General features: G+C 41.0%; 1 protein-coding gene and 1 pseudogene across 1 annotated transcript in view; one reads left to right on the plus strand and one right to left on the minus strand.

The window, feature by feature from the left end:
* The window catches only part of LOC122943104 (metalloproteinase inhibitor 2-like), a 63324-nt gene extending 62811 nt beyond the window's left edge, over positions 1-513 (minus strand). Inside the window, exon 1 of the mRNA XM_044300562.1 lies at positions 269-513. Within this exon, the coding sequence (XP_044156497.1) occupies positions 269-392 (124 nt within the window). The 5' untranslated portion in view covers positions 393-513. The remainder of the gene's footprint in view (positions 1-268) is intronic.
* The window catches only part of LOC122944166, a 144523-nt pseudogene that overhangs the window by 95205 nt on the left and 29594 nt on the right, over positions 1-19724 (plus strand).

A 19724-nucleotide genomic window follows, 5' to 3' on the forward strand; every position in this document is an offset into this window, starting at 1 on the left:
GCAAACTGAGGCACAATGTTATCAGTTAATTAAGTTATATTTAGAGACCAACCATGGATTATACAGTGTAATCCCAGGTTACCACCTTGTGGATAGAAGAGCAGGTTGCTTGAAACCTAACACTAGTAATAGTAACTCTACGGCATCATGGGCTACTATAGGATAATGCACATTTAAAGTATTACACAAAAAAAAAACACTGAAAAAATATTAAAAATTCTATGTACAAGTAGCACAAACATTTAGTACATTGCATAGAGAGACTCACCAACATCTAAATTACAGAACTGCTCCTGGGGGTGAGACATACCGCAGGTGCATGCCTCTGTCAGCTCCTTAAGGGTTAAAAGGAGCAGGGCGCAATAGAGCAACGTGTGTGTGAAAGGACTCATGCTGAGCTACAACATGCGCTTCCAGCCAAGCAAGGGATTGTCTTCAGAAGCTGCAAGGAGCTGTCTATGTCTTCCCCCTGACAAGCCTGGACAGTTTTCCAGGACAGGCTCTTGCAATCTGATGTCTTATTACCATGGCATGAAGCCTCCTTATTTATGGATGAGCAGCAGCGGCCCCTCCTTCTAAACACAAGGAAACACCAATCACAGGAGGGAAGTCCAGCGTAGTAGTTACTAACTTCCTCATTCACACGCCGTGTTCAGAACCATTGCAATCTATGGGGCTATTCACATTGACATCCCAGTGAATAGTGGCCACATAGACGTGCGCAGCCTATTGCATTAGGGTGTGCACCCTAAAGCACAAACACACACGCCGCGCACGCGTGTGTATGTATATAGATATATATATATTATACACACACATATATATATATACACAAATACACTCTGCATACATACATACAGACCCGCACTCATAATTATCAATATAAACAAACATTTAAAAACCGTATTAAAACTTTTTTCTTATTAAAAAAGCATTTAGCAATGTAAACAAACATTTAACATTTTTTAACTTAAAAAAACAAACATTTAGAATAAATAAGCTGTTATAACTGTAACAAATCTAAGTAAACATTTTTACACAAAGTTGCAAGGTACATGGGAATTTTCCTCATCTTTATGCTCTAGAGAAGAAGACGTCACACAAAGTGTTTTGAACTTAAATTCTTCAATGACCTCGTTATAAGTAGCCGACCAAGCCAATTCCTGCTCATTATAGAATATCATGAGTGCATCCAGGCGTTCTTGGGACATTGTACTCCTCAGTTTGGTTTTTACATGTGTCAGTTTTGAAAAGGCAGCTTGTCACAGGTAACACTGTAAAGCACTGAACACACTTATAAAAAGCATTAAATGTGTTGGATCGATCTGATTCTTTAAACCAATCAAGCCAGTCTTTGATGGTATTTGTGGTGCAACCTTTAGGAGTAGGTCCCTTATACTCCCTTAGCAATGTGGCTTCTGCTTCCAATTCATCCACTGACACCTTAAATTTGTTGGCAAGGATTTCGATGTCACCTTTAGGAATCTCCAAGCTTAGCAGTTTACCTACTGCAGTTACAATATCACACGACTCCTGTTCAAATCGCTGGTCCATACCAGTTACCAATGAAGCCAGTAGTGGGTAACATGAAGTTCTCCTCTCCGGCTCCTCTTTTGTTTCATAGTGAGACTGAGACTGAGAAGGACAGAAGGCTTTCTCTTCCTAACTGGGGGAATAGCGATATTATTTCCGGCACACTTTTTTTTCACAGTCATGGAAAATGGACTGAAAATAATCAGGGTCACTTCTCACGGAAACCAAGGAGTGGCACAGGCTTTTCACCTGTGTCATTGCAGTAAGCAAGTGGAGATTTGATGCTTGCAGGGTCTTGCTGACTTTTACCACCATTTGGAGAATAGGGTGCATCATGTGCAGAGCAAAGATAAACTTGAATGAATTGAATTCACAAATAAGGCCCCTTGCTTCTATTTTAGCATCAGCTAAGCGACTTGATTCGATGATCTCATTTAAAGCCTGTAAAATAACTGAAAAGTTTTCTTTTACTGCTTCTGCTCTGCATGCCCACCTTGTGTTTGACAGTCACTTTAGAGTCTTAAACTGAGGTCCTACTTCTTGAGAAATCTTCTCCATTACAGCATGTCTCACAGGACTTCCCTCCATGAAGGCATAAAGAGTCTGAATAATGCCAAAGAAGTCAAACACTGTTCTGTTTTGTCTACTTGAGGTGCGTGCATCGACCAGGACAAGGTTTAAACAATGTGCATAGCAGTGTACATAGAGTATTTCATGGTTTATTTCTTTACCTTTCATCTGAACACCTGCAGTGCATCCAGACATAGTAGATGCTCCATCAAAGCACACAGAGATCACTGATGACCAGTCGGTTTTAATAATTTCAAGAACATTATTTATTTGGTCAAAAATCGACTGAGCATCAACTTTTAAGAGCCTTTGAATTGAAACAAAATGCCCAATTAGACTTTGCTGTTCATTATTAAAATATCGTACTGCAACAGGTATCTGTTCATGGTGTCAGCAGTATCATCTGCAATTATTGAGATAATTTTTCCATTTATCGCTGACACAATTTTTTGTTGCACAATATTATGTAAGGTCATAATTATATCATTCTGGATGCGGTTACTCAGATACGTATGTAGCATTTTGAGGAGATTCTTGCAAATGTCTTTGCATCACAGGATCATATTTTTTTTTGTAGATTGACAATATTTAGAAATAAACCTCTCTCGTGGCTATAGTTTTTTTCATTGTGACCTTAAATTGGTCTGCCACCTGTTGCCAAACCCCGAACAATATCAATCAGTCGCTTCATGAGATTTCTGCTCTTGCACCTTTTTTCTTCTTGTCTGTGAAGGTTCTCATTTATCCAGGTCATGGTATATATCTGTAAAGAATAAATCAAGGCAACTGGACGTACTGTAGATTTCTTGAAAACGTTTTACTCGTTCTTCCAACGAGCTTTCTCAATTCTGAGTGACTCTACCAGAATTCTGGGAATAAATATGTAACTGAATCCACATCTGGTAATTATACCCAGCATTGGGTCAAAGGTGTTGATTCCATTTCTTCTTCTTCTTCTTTTTTTGATAAACTTTCTTGCTCTCATCTAGTAAAACATCGATAGGTTTTCCTTCACTAAAGCTTGACCATGCAGAAGTGCTCAGCATATGAGATTTTGATTGTTGGTGAGTTTTAAAACATTCATTCGCCCTGTGCCAGTTTCTGAATCCCTTTTCAATAAAGGCTGGATCCGCGTGACCTTTTTGTGCTGCATCATTAGAAGAAAAGCAACGGCAGTAGAAACAAAATGCTGCATCTTTTGCTGGACTGTATTCGAGCCTCCTGTATTTTCCATACCAATCACTCTGAGAATTTCTCTCTTTATTCCCTATTTTAGTTCTTGGAAAGATGGTCAGTTTTGGCTGATAAGGGCCTCTAGCTACTCGATTCTGGCTTCAAATCTGTTTTGGGGAATACCACAGACTGGATCACCCGCTGCTACGTTTGATTGCTTTGTTAAACAAAGACCTGAACTAAAATATGTAATGTCTTCTGTTTGGTCCTGACCTGCCGCTTGGCACTCACTGGAACTACACATTGGTTCTGGTTCCTCAGTTGGTATGTCTGATGGCTTTGAATATGAAGTGCTCTGTTCTGAACAAAAAAAATAACATCCTCAACTTCATCAAGACCCGACGCTTGTAATACACTGAGTCATGAATTGGTAAATTTTCTGAGTGTAAACTGCACTGATCGGAACCAACAGAAATATCTTCTTCTGCACTTTTATCAGGAACATACTCAGGCCCAACGTTAGCCACCGAGTCTGCGGTATTGGCTTTTTTTGGTCTCTTGATAACAAACCGATCCATATTTTGGAATTCTGTATCTCACAATTACTGTTTTCAGGATGACAGACTGTGTATATCTTCCAAGTTTAAAATAGTCAGAAAAATCTGTATTTGAATCTAAACTATCAATCAGTAGTAGGCAGTAGACATTTGACCCTTTAAGTTAGATGATACATCTGAGCCGCCCTGACCCTGAAAGTAGTGAAATAAAGTGCTGCAGCCTCTACCTGCTGCCGCCCGGAACCCGTTCTGGGAGAAAACACTGGGCTCTGCTCTGGCACTGCGCTGTGACATGGCCGGGCCTCACCCTAGCATTTCCGTGACTCAGCTGCCGCGTGACGTCGCGGAACACGTGAACTCGAACACGTACGTTACAGGGGAGGTCTGGAGGAGGAGCAAGCCCATCCTTCTCTATGCGGCGCTTCCGCTCCTATAGTGAAGGATCGGATCAGGACAAACGACACGGCAGACAGCAGGGAGGTGACAGAACCTCAATTTTGAGGCTTGAAGGCACACCCCGTGCGCACGCCTATTAGTGTGGCCATCACAAAATAGGGCATATTCTGTTTTTGGCCGTTTTAGCGGGCCAGATTAACCCCTCTGATATTAATAAAACAAAAAAATACCTCAACTACTTGCGTGTGAAGGGACCAGTAGGACCTGCGCTCCCAGCGCGATGACGTCACATGATCATGCTGGGAGCGTCAGGTCCTGTTGCCTCCAGTGAAGAGCTAGTGTCTTCACGCGTGTTGTTTTTTTTTTTTTTTAATCGCTTGCACTACCAGTGGTGGGGGCTATTATATATGATTCTGGGGGCACTTTGGGGCATATATGCTACTAGGGACACTATGAAAGGCCATTTACAATAAAGAGGGCACTATTGGGGGCCATTTATATTACTAAGGGTGCAATGGGGGAACATAATATATACTGAGGGCACTGCAGGGGTTGGGATTTCTTTTAAACAAAGCCAATAAAATTAATTTGTTTTAAAAGCGGTCAGAAAACGGATGCACACTCTGATGCAAAATGGCAAAACATGAAAAACTGCCATTGTATCCATTTTTAAAGGCCACATTTTTTCATGTGAATGTACCCATAGCCGTGTGTCTGATAATATGCACCAGTGTGAAAGTTACTTGGTATAAATGTTCATCCAGGACCTTTTTTGTGTGTATGTGAAAGTGGGATAATTTTCTGTGATCAGTATTCAACATTTGAGACTGATAAAAATTGGTTTTAAACAAGTGAGCTGTAATATTTTTAATTTTCCTTTTTTTGTGATCAGGAACCCCCTTTAATCATCTATCATGCACAGTAGTGCATACGAGGGGTGGCTATAAAAAAACACTCTTTAAAATTAGTCTGCAAGGTCTGTTCATTCTCACCTAACAAATGGGGTTGTCCAGAATTTTGATATTGATGGCCTGTCTCCGATCCCAGTTACTGCAGGCAGGCGTCAGCTGTGTAATACAACCGGAACATGCCATTACCACACTTTTTTTGTGTACCTGTTTGTGCAAGAGGGTAAATAACCGTGGCTTTATTTTTGGCTCTTTTGCATACTGGAGCATCATTTAAAATGAGGCCTGTAATTAAATGTTGTAACGGTATGGAAATTACCAGCGTCATTCATATTATTAGGTAATAATCATAGCTATTTGGCTGTTTTCCAGCTTGCAATGCCCACGTTTCCTGTTGTAGTGAAGATTGGACATGCACATTAAGGAATGGGAAAGGTAGCTATAGATTTCGTTCCTTCTTAATTCAATATTTGTTAATATTTGTGAGAGTACAGGGGGTTCCGAGTTCATATCCACTCACAGCGCAGTGACTACCAGAGGGTACAGACACTATGCAGGAATTTTACATACATTATTTCATGTCACCTTGTAATAAAATGCAATTTTAAGGCCTAAAAATCAATGCTGGTGAACGTTGCAAAATGTTGATCCAGGTTCCGTTTGTCTGATATAGAGCTCCAAATCCCCTGCACAGACATATAACTGAGAACTGAATTAAAACATTTTGGGTTTTCCGAGACTTAGAGTAGATATTGATGGTCTATCTCAGAATAAGTCAACAAAATAACATCGGTCCAACACCTGTCATTCCTCACTGACCAGCTCCTATTCACTTGCATTGCCCTGGCATGGCTTCTACACAGCATACGGGGATGTCTGCTTCTAGCTCAGTCAACTGTATAGTTTCTGGCATCAACTGTTGCCCCCAAAGATGTGATATTGATGACCTAGTGGTGGCTGCAGGCAGCCAAAATTTTACTGTATGATTCAGTTCAATGTCTGTGCAGGGAATTTAAAATATATTAAAAAAATTATCAACAAGGAATTTTGTCCTATTCAGAAAAAAACAAATGCTGTTCAAGGGTGGACATTCACTTTAAAATAGTTGTCCGGGTTACTCAGAATTTCACCCAGGCAGCCTCCCCTGATGTTAGCATTGGAGAATCTCATGCTCCGATAATCTCTCTTGCCCTGCACTGCATCGCGCAGGGCCAAGGGCTTTTTTTATTTACAATAACACACTGCTAGGCGGAGGCCTCCTCCCAGCAGTGTGCTCGGTGGGGCTACCTGGGTGAAAATTATGGGTATGTCCGGGGTTCAATTCTGAACCTGGACAACCCCTTTAAGGATTGTCCAATCTTTGTTAAAGGGGTTGTCTCACTTCAGTAAGTGGCATTTATCATGTAGAGAAAGTGAATACAAGCCACTTACTAATATGTTGTTATTATCCATATTGCTTCCTTTGCTGGCAGGATGTATTTTTCTATCACATTATACACTGCTCATTTCCATTGTTACAGACCACCCTGCATCAGTGGTAGTTGTGCTTGCACAATATAGGAAAAATCACCAGGCTATGTTCGCTCCCATGGTCCCGGCCACCAGAGAGGCTGACGTTTTTTTCTATAGTGTGCAAGCACGGCCACCACTGAAGGATTGCAGGGTGGTCTGTAACCATGGAAAAGAGCAGTGTATAATGTGATGGAAAAATGAATCCAGCCAGAAAAGGAAGCAATATAGATAACAACAATACATTAGTAAGTGGCTTGTTTTAAAGGGTAACTGTCATGTTTTCATAAAAATTTTTTAGCATATGTTACTGCTGCATCAGCATTATTCATAAAGCAATCTTTAGTTTCTTCACATACCACAGTTTTCCTTGAGTTTTTCCCTTAGTTACGGCTGTTTAAACATTTAAAATATGAGGACCTTCTCAAGATGGCTCCTCTGCCACACTTGCTGTAGCCAGCAGCTTCCTGCCAGCCAATCAGATTGGATTACTGAGAGACACGCCTCCTCACTCTGAAGCCTAATGCAGGCATGCAGTGTGAAAGACCGCCCCTCCGTATTCCTGTCTTCTTAGCCAGAGACGGTCTAGCCATAGCAACTGTCTTTTAAGGGAGCTGTGGATAGGGACAGAGGACATTAACCCCTTCCCGACCTTTGACGTACTGTTACGTCATGGGAACCACTGAGTTCCCGCAATTTGACGTAATAGTAGCGGTGCAGTGATCGTGGTAGCCGGGCCCCTGCTGTATCCGCTGGCATCGCTGTAAAAGCCGATGCCAGCGGATTAACCTCTTCTATGCTGCGGTCTGCGCTGACCGCGACATAGAAGAGGTTTGTGTCAGGTGAACGATTGCATTGAGTCCCCGCGCTGCTGTGGCGGGGACCCGATGCGACACAAGGCAGCCCTGATGCCGTGCAGAAGCTACCCAATGCCTTGCACGGCATCGGGAACTGCCTTCTACAGGAGCCGAGGAGACTCAGTGCCCTACACTAACAGGCAATGCATTACAATACAGATGTTTTGTAATGGATCAGACCCCCAAAAGTGAATGTCATAAATAAAGTAAAGTAAAAAAAGTTAAAAAAAAAGTGTTTTTAATAAAGTAATAAAATTAATAAAGTAAAAAAGAAAAAAAAAGCCACCTTTCCCCTTATTTTATAATAAAAAACAGAAGAAGAAAAAAACACACATATTAGGTATCGTCTGTAATGACTGGCTCTATAAATATATCACATGATCCACCCTGTCCGATAAACACCATAAAAAAAAAAAATGTAAAAAAAAAGCAATTTTTGTCACCTTACTTCACAAAAAGTGCAACACCAAGCAATCAAAAAGGCTTATGCCCCCCAAAATGGTATCAATAAAACCGTCACTTCATCCCGCAAAAAATGAGCTTCTACCTAAGACAATCGCCCAAAAAATAAAAAAAACTATAGCTCTCATAACATGGAGACACTAAAACATATATTTTTTTTCAAAAACTGCTATTATTGTGCTAAAGTGAAATACATAAAAAAATATACATATTAGGTATCGCCACGTCCAACCAGCTCTATAAAAATATTACATGACCTAACCACTCAGATGAACACCGTAAAAAAAAAACTGTAAAAAAAAAAAGTCACATGACCTACTGGTAATCCCTCAGGTAAACGCTGTAAAAATAAAAACAGTGCCAAAACATCCATTTTTTTGTTACCTTTCCTCACAAAAAACATAATATAGAGCAATAAAAAATCATATGTACCCCAAAATAGTACCAATAAAACTGTCACCTTATCTCGTAGTTTCCAAAATGTGGTCTTTTTTTTTTTTCGTTTCTACTGTAGGGGTGCATCAGGGGGGCTTCAAACGGGACATGGCATCTAAAAACCAGTTCAGCTAAATTTGCCTTTCAAAAACCATATGGCGTTCCTTTCCTTCTGCGCCCTGCCGTGTGCCTGTACAGCAGTTTATGATCAGATGTGGGGTGTTTCTGTAAACCGCAGAATCAGGGTAATACATATTGAATTTTATTCGGCTGTTAACCCTTGTTTTGCTACTGGAAAAAATTTATTAAAATGTAAAATCTGCCAAAAAAGTGAAATTCTGAAATTTTATCTCCATTTTCCATCAATTCTTGTGGAACACCTAAAGGGTTAACAGAGTTTGTAAAATCAGTTTTGTATACCTTGAGGAGTGTAGTTTATAAAATGGGGTCATTTTTGGGTGGTTTCTATTATGTAAGCCTCACAAAGTGACTTCAGACCTGAACTGGTCCTTTAAAAAGTGGGTTTTGGAAGCCTTCTAACGTCCCCAAAAAATAAAATGTAATTTTCAAAATGATCCAAACATTAAGTAGACATATGGGGAATGTAAAGTAATTACTATTTTTGAAGGTATTACTATCTATTATAAAAGTAGAGAAATTGAAATTTGCTAATTTTTCCAAATTTTTGGTAAATTTGGTATTTTTTTATGAATAAAATATTTATTTATTTATTTATTTATTTTTTTACTTATTTTTACCACTGTCATGAAGTACAATATGTGATGAGAAAACAATCTCAGAATGGCCTGGATAAGTAAAAGCGTTTTAAAGTTATCACCACATAAAGTGACACATGTCAGATTTGCAACAAATGGCCTGAACAGGAAGGTGAAAACAGGCCCGGGGTTGAAGGGGTTAATGAAAGCTGTTATTATAAGGTAATTACAGATCTTTTGGCAATCATTGACGCACTAACTCAGGTATACATGCCTAGCTCTAATAAAAAATATGACACATACACTTCAACTTCCTCTACATGATAAATGTCATTGAAGTGAGACAACACCTTTAATTTCCTGGTACATTTTTCCATCTGGATATTTATGACATAAATGTCCAACGGGTGCGGATTCTACTTAAAACACCCACCTATCTTGAGGGCAGGGCCCCATCTCGTGGCCTCCAATAATCTGGTCATGGCTGCAGCTCTCTTAATTTACTCCTATGGGAATAAGCAAGGTATGTATTAACACATAAGGACACACAACTGTATGCCCTCCGAGACATACGGTCCGTGAGCGGGTCATATGTCCCGGAGCGGCATTGATTGTGTGCACCAGAGCGCACAGCATCATAGATTACAATGATGCTGTGCACGTCGGGCCACCCGCGGGACTATTGTCCCGCACTCATAAGATCGTATGAGTGCGGGACAATAGTCCCACGGGCAGCTCCACGTGCACAGCATCATTGCAATCTATGATGCTGTGTGCTCCGGTGCACACGATGAATGCTGCTTCGGGACATATGGCCCGCCTATGGACCATATCTCTTGGAGGGCATACAGTCGTGTGCATGAGCCCTAAGAAGAAGGTATTTTGCTCACCTTCACCACACAAAAATAGGACAAGTTTCAACTATTCAGACCAAGCAGTTACAGTTCACAGAGGCAGTCCTCACCCCGGCAATACCTGGGCCAAGCAGTAAATAGAGGGCACAACCTTTCTTCCCTCGGGGAACACCCTGGATCCTTCTGGGCTCTTGTCTGGTGATAGTTAGGGTGCCCTTCATGGAGGATGTTTGGCAGAGTGCAAGGCAGGAGGTCAGGTAGAGTGAGAGCCAGCGAATGGTGGAGACAAAGACCAAGCCCTGGTTAATGATAACAAAGAACAGTTTCTTTACTGAGGATGATAAGAATGGCAGTACAGATAGCAGCAATAGGCTAACACAGAGCTTACTTTTCCTAGGGGGGGTGTATTGGCAACGGAAATAATGGTAGCAATAGTCCCTGAGTCCCTTTCTTATAGGTGCAAGCAATCTTCCCAATTGACCATGGGCATGCAAAACTCTCACAATCAATACTGTAGTTCCTACACCAGGGTGCAGATCTTTAAACAGGCAGCCAATCAGTTATAGTGGTATGGTGGGCGCCGAAGCAATATACCTTCTCCACAAGCAGCAAAGTCCATAGGCATAAACAAGCATTACCTTTGCTGTCACTGATGACTGGGAGTGTAAAAATTATTTTAAGTGGTATAACCTATTATAGTAGACCAGAAGGGTGTAATTTGTGTGAATCTGTGGATGACATAGATGCTTGGTTACAAGGGTTTTTCCTTGATTAACTATTACATTTCTGTCTTAGATCATGAAAAATGTAAGAGTTTTTCAATTGGAATCATTAAAAATGTGATCCTGTGTCTAGCACACTTTTGATGATAGGGCCCTTTGGGATTCTTTCGATTCCCTTTCATAATGTCCATTTAATGTTTACAGTGCTGGTGGTCACACACAGTCAGCACCTGTTGTACATGGGTGGGGGAGTTATTCCTGAGATTGTACAAGTTATCCAGTCGGAATTGGTGCACTAGAAACGGCCACTTCTCACCAGCGCTGGACACCTTAGGTGGAAGTTCTGAGAGAGAGAGAGTCATAAGAAAACCAGTGGGTACCATATCAAGAGTGTAACCTCAATATCTAGATACAGTAGCATTTATTTCAGTTGATCTTGTTATGTGTGATCTAGCAGTAACAGTATACCATATACAGTACTAACTGCAGTCATTCATTGTGTTTTTCTTTACATCACTACAGGTGAAGATAGAGAACCACTATGATTTCCAGGATATCGCTAGCGTTGTGGCCTAAACACAGACCTATGCCATCACTGAACCTTTTATAGACTCTAAATATGACATCCGGATTCAGAAGATAGGAAATAACTACAAGGCATACATGTAAGCTCACCATTTCATGTAGATATACAGTATATGCTATGCTGCCTGTTGTGTGTGAATATATATACACTACTCACAAAAAGTTAGGAATATTTGGCTTGTGGGGGAAATTTCAGGATGAACCTAAAATGCAATCTAACCTTTACAGGTGAACTTAATGTGACCTTCTCTAAACTTTTGAATGCACATGTCCAACTGTTCAGTGTTTTAGTACTTTTTGCACAAATTGCTATTCTCTAACAAGAAGCTTAACGGCAATTCACCACAGTTGTTTGATCCATGAATCGCCCAATAAATATTCTGGTTCAATTAGAATTGGTATTTAAACAGTCCTCCTAATCATGCTGTTCAGATCTTGACATCATGAGACCAAGACGACACCTAACAAGTGATCAACAGTATCTCGCCATTGCAACGGAAGTGGCCACTGAGCTTAGAGTGTCACAGAGTGCCATCAGTAGGTTGCAACAGAGACACAGAGAGACTGGAAGAGTCACAGAAAGGCATAGAAGTGGACGTCCTTTGACCACATCCCACACTGATGACCGCTTCATTGTGAACAATGCCCTGCGGAATCAGATAATGAATGCCACACACCTCCATTTAAGGGAGGTGAGAGGCACCCAAGTGTCACGTCAGACCATTCAAAAACATTTATATCAGCCGTTGTCTGTGTGCTAGACGACCTGCAGGGTACCTGACCACACCACCAGGCACAGGCGTCCTAGTCTTGCCAGGGAGCATCTACGATGGACCATTGGGCCTTAGTACTGTTCCCTTATGAAACTTGATTCACGCTGAGCAGAAATGATGGCCGCCAACAAATATTGGAGACGTCAAGGAGAGCACTATGTATCAGTCACTGTTGTCACCAAATGAGCCTTTGGTGGTGGTGCTGTTACAGTGTGGGCAGGTTTGCTTAGTCAATACAGAACTGTCCTACAGTTTGTGAATGGTCCAGTGACAAGGCCTTACTACTTGAACAACATTAATCCAGTCATTGTGCCTCTGCATGAACAACACAGGCCTAATTTCATCTTCATGGACGACAATACGCCAGCTCATCGAGGTCACATCATTAGGGAACTACTGCTGGATCAGATGAGTCGCCGTGTAGAGGCTCGTAAATCTGTAGCCCAGAACTTCAATGACTTGAGGGCCGCCCTTCAAGAAGAGTGGTATGCCATGCCTCAGCAGACAATATGTCGACTTGTGAACAGCAGGAAATGTCGTTGTCAAGCTGTTATTGATGCTCAAGGCCACATGCCAAGTTTTTGAGGCATTGACATTTTTTATGGGGGTATACCCACCAATGCTGTTGGCTTTTGTTTTAATAACCTTGCTGTGCAATATGGGCGATTTGAAGGGCATGAGAAACATGGAGATCAGAGCTGTGCAAACTTGTCTCATCTGAGGTTCACATTGTCAGAATTTGCCACTCCCAATCACTGCGATAAAGTTTAGAACTCTTCCCATTTGTGGGGAAAATATAGGTTGTCTGCTCCTTTGATCGCAAAGGGCTATTTGTTAAAATACCCCTTTGAATGGTACCTAATGCAGGACCTGAATAGGCAGTATTCAGAGGGATTAAGAGCAGAACAGTCTGCAATAGGCAGAATACAGTAACGGTTTTGCATGGATTCCACCTTTCAGGTTAGGCTTCAGCAGGAGCCTCCATCAAAGATTCCGAGATTCCGGCAGATTTCAAAGATGCCGGACTCCATACTAGTGTTGAGCGCGAATATTCGAATTGCGAATTTTTTTCTCGAATATCGCAATTTCGAGATTTCGCGAATATTTAGAATATCGTTCTATATATTCGCGAATTCGAATATTCGTTTTTTTTTTATTATTATATTTTTTTCTTTCCCACTTCTCTAAAGTTGTTCTTACCTGTCCTTTGGATTCCTGGCTTCCTGGCTGCTCCAGTCAGTGGCGTTTTCAACTTACTGCTATATTCCATATTAGCTAAATTACAATCTAATCTATATGTGTATTTTACGAAATTTCGCAAATTGCGATGCGAGTAATATAATACGAAATAATCGCATGAAGATTTCAACTTAGCACTGCTATATTCCATATTCTAGTCTAATATGGAATATAGCTGTGCTAAGTTAGCACTGCTCTATTCCACACTAGGCTAGAATATGGAATATAGCAGTGCTAAGTTGAAATCTTCATGCGATTATTTCGTATTATATTACTCGCATCGCAATTTCGACTTTTGCAAATGTTCTTAATATTGCTCTAACTTCGTCTCTTAGAATATTACGAATATTCTAAAAGACGAAGTTAGAGCAATATTACGAATATTCTAAAAGACGAAGTTAGAGCAATATTACGAAATTTCGTAAAATACACATAGATTGTATTTAAGCTAATATACTGCTATAGTAATATTTTTTAATAGTGTACATATTTTACAAAACTTAAGTTCAGAAGAGGCAAAAAAAAATTAGAGGAAAAAAAAGGGATTATAGCAGTATATTAGCAAAATTACAATCTATATGTGTATTTTACGAAATTTCGTAATATTGCTCTAACTTCGTCTTTTAGAATATTCGTAATATTCTAAGAGACGAAGTTAGAGCAATATTAAGAACATTTGCAAAAGTCGAAATTGCGATGCGAGTAATATAATACGAAATAATCGCATGAAGATTTCAACTTAGCACTGCTATATTCCATATTCTAGCCTAGTGTGGAATAGAGCAGTGCTAACTTAGCACAGCTATATTCCATATTAGGCTAGAATATGGAATATAGCAGTGCTAAGTTGAAATCTTCATGCGATTATTTCGTATTATATTACTCGCATCGCAATTTCGGCTTTTGAAAATGTTCTTAATATTGCTCTAACTTCGTCTTTTAGAACATTCGTAATATTCTAAGAGACGAAGTTAGAGCAAATCACGAAATTTCGTAAAATACACATATTAGCCTAGCCATAGTCAATTAGCATAGGAATGTTGCCTTATACTATCAAGATAAATAATCGCAATACGCGAAAAAAATATTCGGATATTATTCGCGATAATTGGAATAATTACGAATATTCGATTTCGACGAATATAACACGAATATTCATTCGAATATTCGCGAAATATCGCAAAATCGAATATGGCACCTCCCGCTCATCACTACTCCATACCAGAAACCTGACACACCCCATTATAGACAGTGGGATCTGTTGGATGCCAGTGATGCCTGGCGTATGCTGGATACGGCAATTCCGGTTTTAGAAGAACATTTTGCCGCATATAAGTACCTAGCCTTAGGTGCTTAAAGTAAAGCTCCACAGTTCCCCATAGACATAAGACTGCCGGCAGTACAGTGCTCCCTATAGTAGTGCCATCCACAGTGTTCAATAGTGTCAACCTGATGGCTGGGGGTAGGGCTGGGCTATTAATCAAAATAATTTTATTAATTCGCCCTTTTAAACCCTGACAATGTTTTTTTTTTAATTGTCATAGTGATATTTCCTTCTGGAGCACAGTATCAGGACAGCCTGCATACTCTCTTCAGTCCCTGCCACCTGCGCCAGGATTAATAGCACGAAAGGCATGGACTGAAGAGATCTCACACAGAGAGGGTGAGAGTGAAGTTTCTGGTGCCCCAGATGTGGTGACCCAAGCGACGGCTGCAGTAATTGAGTCAGGATGAAGTAGGAAGAAACATTGGGCGCCTGGGGGTTGCAGGCAAGTTCCCTGGTATGTGCCTGGCTCTGCTCATAATTGCCTCGCTGCTGCTTTCCCTGGCCTCGGTGGGCACGATTTTTGAGGCTGATGGCACATGGAGGAAACGGGATATCCCAGAGCTGCTGACAGGTGATGTTGATGCATAACTGGTGGTGGGCACAGCCAGGTGACACACCCTCCCATGCGTTTCTCTTCTCTGTGAAGTAAAATACAGCTTCTACCTTACCCCCTCCCTGCTCATAACAGTGGATCTAGTGGAGATGTGGAGTTGGCTATAAGTAAAGTCAGCCATGCCAGTGCAGAAGCCCCACATGGACTTCAGGAAGCTCAGGGCCAGCTGGTGCTGGCCCAGCAAATACCATGTTCTGAGTTAATGAAGGGGATTCCCTCCATCAATTTACTGGGGTTCCTGGAGTGGCTACAAGGAGCAGCTCTCCATGGAGTACCCAGCATGTCGATTCATTCCATGAATAGCTTATTCATTTTAATGAGCATCATGTAATTAAGCACTTGCTGCAGAGTTCCACTGCACACTTTTGCTGTTTTCTGGGGGTTTAAAAAAAAAATCACCATGATTTTTTTGGTTGAACAGTAATGGCAGGATTCTTAAAAGGTCCAATAAATGCTGATCTCTGGGGGTTCCAGCAGCAGGACACCCCACGGTCAGCTTGTTTTCAGAGGACACTTCAAGCAAAAGGGGATTGCCCCTGCAAACAACACATTTTAAGACTAAACCTAATCAGAATTGCATTTTAATGCTGAAAATTCTGAAGCACAAGTGGACACTGGGTCTTGACTTCAATGGGAGCAAGTTTGTGTCATCCATAGGGGTCTTCACTCTACATCCCCAACACGAGAGTGAATAATTTACACATTTGGGTTACATTTGTGGGATGACTATATGCTATAATTGTATTTGATTTGGTTCCTATAAGTGAAATTTTACTTCTGTTTACTAGGAGAACCTCCATATCAGGTAACTGGAAGACTAACACTGGGTCTGCAATGTTAGAACAAGTGGCAATGTCAGATAGGTGAGTAACAATTACCGCTGGACTTCATGTGTCAAATCCCCAACATAGATGGCAAATAAACTGTATTTTTTTCTACATTTGGTGGTGGTCCTACTCATGGGACTTCCAACCAGGCCCTGAAACAAAGAGGCAAAAGTGCCCAATTAAAAAAGTGCCCTATCAGCTTTCTTCCAAGAAGAACCGAGCAGAGCCAAAGTGGCACAATGCTCAGATGACCATGTTTACCCCTTCAATTTAATATACCTGTTGTTTCAGCGTATCCTTTCTTTAAACTTTTCCATTTCAGAAGTTTAGATTGGTGGGGTCCTGGTGGTGAATTTCCACAAAATATCCATTAGATCATCTAATGACTAACTATTCCAGGAGTCTAATCTTACCTTGTTTTAATGTTTTTCCTGCCCAATATGTATTAGAACATTGACACAGTTCTTTAGCTGAAAGGTCTTGTCACGTAAGGTAGTGACCAGTGCAGAACTAAATTCCACCCACTGTCACTACCTACTTGAATGATCTGCCTAAACAGCAGCCGCCAACTGGTCGATGGTCCCTTACCTGGCACAGGTTTAGGTGCACAGAGCCTAAAGAAGGGGTAAAAGGAGTAGTCAGACAGACCACGTCAGAACTGGGTATAAAAAAGAGCCCAATACCAGACAGAGTCAGCACCAGGAGATTATGTCAGTGGTAAAAATCAGCAATCCAGGACAGAGTCAGAGATCCAGGAATCTAAGAGGTAGCTTAGAACAGGCTAGCGAAGTTAAGAAAACCAATCACAGGCAACGGTGGCTTGCAGTGACCCGTTTAAATATCCTGCTATAAGGAAACACGGGACGCCAAGCCTGATTGGCCCGGCATCCCTGCTATCTGATAGGTCTTACAGCCCTGATGTTAGCACATAGAGGACTGCGGCGCTGAGCCAGATTGGCCCAGCATCTCTGCACAATGATAGGCCAACCAACCCCGCAGTCGTCGGGGCTGGTTGACATGGTGGCACCCCCACAGAGAAGCCAGGCTTTCTGTGGGAGCGCAGACAGGTACGTACATCACAAAACACATGCTGATGATGACAGACCTGCCCAAAAGCAATTTGAATTTTTTTATTTATCAAATATATTTCTGTTCTAAAGCGGTGCACCACTTTAACATAGTAACATAGTTTATAGGGCTGAAAAAAGACATCTGTCAATCCAGTTCGCCCTGTTATCCTGCAAGTTGATCCAGAGGAAGGCAACAAAAAATACCTGTGAGGTGGAAGCCAATTTTCCCCACTTAAGGGGGAAAAAATTCCTTCCCGACTCCAATCAGATAACTCCCTGGATCAACAACCCCTCTCTACTAGCTATAACCTGTAATATTATTACACTCCAGAAATACATCCAGGCCCCTCTTGAACTCTTCTAGTGAACTCACCATCACCACCTCCTTAGGCAGAGAGTTCCATAGTCTCACTGCTTTTTCCTCCTGACGCCGAGGATGTCTCCTCGTCAGTCACAGTCCTGGGGATAAATAGATGATAGGAGAGATCTCTGTACTGACCCCTGATATATTTATACATAGTTATTAGATCTCCCCTCAGTCGTCTTTTTTCTAAAGTGAATAACCCTAATTTTGATAATCTTTCAGGGTACTGTAGTCCCCCCCCATTCCATTTATTACTTTAGTTGCCTCCTCTGAACCCTCTTCAGCTCTGCTATGTTTGCCTTGTTCACAGGAGCCCAGAACTGTACACAGTACTCCATGTGTCATCTGACTAGTGATTTGTAGAGTGGGAGGACTATGTTCTCATCACAGGCATCTACCATATGCCCCCTTTCATACAACTCATTATCTTATTGGCCTTGGAAGCAGGTGCCTGACACTGGTTTCTACAGCTTAGTTTGCTGTTCACTAAAATTCCTGGGTCCTTTTCCATGTCAGTGTTACCGAGTGTTTTACCATTTAGTATGTATGGGTGACTTGCATTATTCCTTCCCATGTGCATAACCTTACATTTGTCAGTGTTAAACCTCATCTGCCACTTCTCTGCCCACACCTCCAATCTATCCAGATCCATCTGTAGCAGTATACTGTCCTCTTACGTGTTAATTACTTTACACAGTTTATTGATATTTTACTGTGCAAGCCTTCTACAAGATCATTGAATATGGCCCAATACTGACCATGTGGTACCCCACTAGTGACAGTGCCCCAAACTGAGTGTATACCGTTAATAACCACCCTGTTTTCTATTACTGAGCCAGTTACTTACCCACATACAGACATTTTCTCCCAGTCCAAGCATTCTCATTTTATATACTAACTTTTCATGCGGTACAGTGTCAAATATCTTGGAGAAGTCCAGATATACGACATCCATTGATTCGCCGCTGTCAAGTCTAGAACTTACCTCCTCATAGAAACTGATTACATTTGCTTGACATGACCCATCCCTCATGAAGCCATGCTGATATGGGGTTATTTGCTTATTTTCACTGAGGTACTCCAAGATAGCATCTCTTAGAAAACCTTCAAACAGTTTACCCACAACAGATGTTAAATTTACCGGCCTATAGTTTCCGGGCTCTGTTTTTGACCCCTTATTGAATATTGGCACCACATTTGCTATGCACCAATCCTTTGGAACACTCCCTGTCAGTATAGAGTCCTTAAATATCAGAAATAAGGGTCTGGCTATGACATTACTTAATTCTCATAGGATATGGGGTGTATGCCATCTGGTCCTAGAGATCTGTGTATTTTAATATTTTTAAGACACCGCTGTACTTCTTTCTGGGTCAGACAGGGCACTTTTAATAGGGAATTTACTTTTACATTCTGCATTTCATCTGACAGTTTATTTTCCTCATTGAATACAGTGGATAAAAAAATATTTAATAGCTTTGCTTTCTCCTCATCACTCTCTGCAACTCCCCCCTCATTACTCTGTAGAGGGCCGACACCTTCAGATTCATACTTTTTACCATTATATACAGTAATTGAAGAACATTTTAGGGTTAGTTTTGCTCTCTGTCTTTAGTTTGGCTGTTTTCATTAGTTTTTTACATATTCTATTTTTTTCCTTTATAGTTTTTCAGTGCTTCCTCGCAACCCTCCTGTTTTAGTGATTTAAACGCTTTCTTTTTGTCATTTATTGCTTTCTTTACAGTTCTATTTATCCACATTGTTTTTTTCTTGTTCCTTAACCTTTTATTTCCATAAGGTATGTACCTCTCACAATTAGATTTTAGTATGCTTTTAAAAATATCCCATTTTGTGGCTGTATTTTTATTTTTGAGGACTTTGTCCCAGTTAGTTAGGTCAATGGCCTCTCTTAGTATTTTTGTTCCTCTTTGAAGAAACACTCTTTTGAATGACAATTGGAAGGGTATTACTTTATGGTCACTATTTCCCAGGTGTCTCCGACCTGCACATCTGTTGTTCTGTCCGGTCTATTGGGTCCTGAACCAGTTGGGAGAGGTAATGGTCTTTGGTTATTGCCAAGAACCTGTTTCCTTTATGAGATATACAGGTTTCAGTTTGCCAGTCTATATCTGGTTAGTTGAAGTCCCCCATAATAACGACCTCGTTAGGAACTGCCGCCTCGTCTATCTCATTTAGTAGCAGATTTTCTGTGGACTCTGGTATATTAGGTGGTT

The sequence above is a fragment of the Bufo gargarizans genome, chromosome 7 (assembly GCF_014858855.1).
Source record: "Bufo gargarizans isolate SCDJY-AF-19 chromosome 7, ASM1485885v1, whole genome shotgun sequence".
Taxonomy (NCBI): Eukaryota; Metazoa; Chordata; class Amphibia; order Anura; family Bufonidae; genus Bufo; species Bufo gargarizans.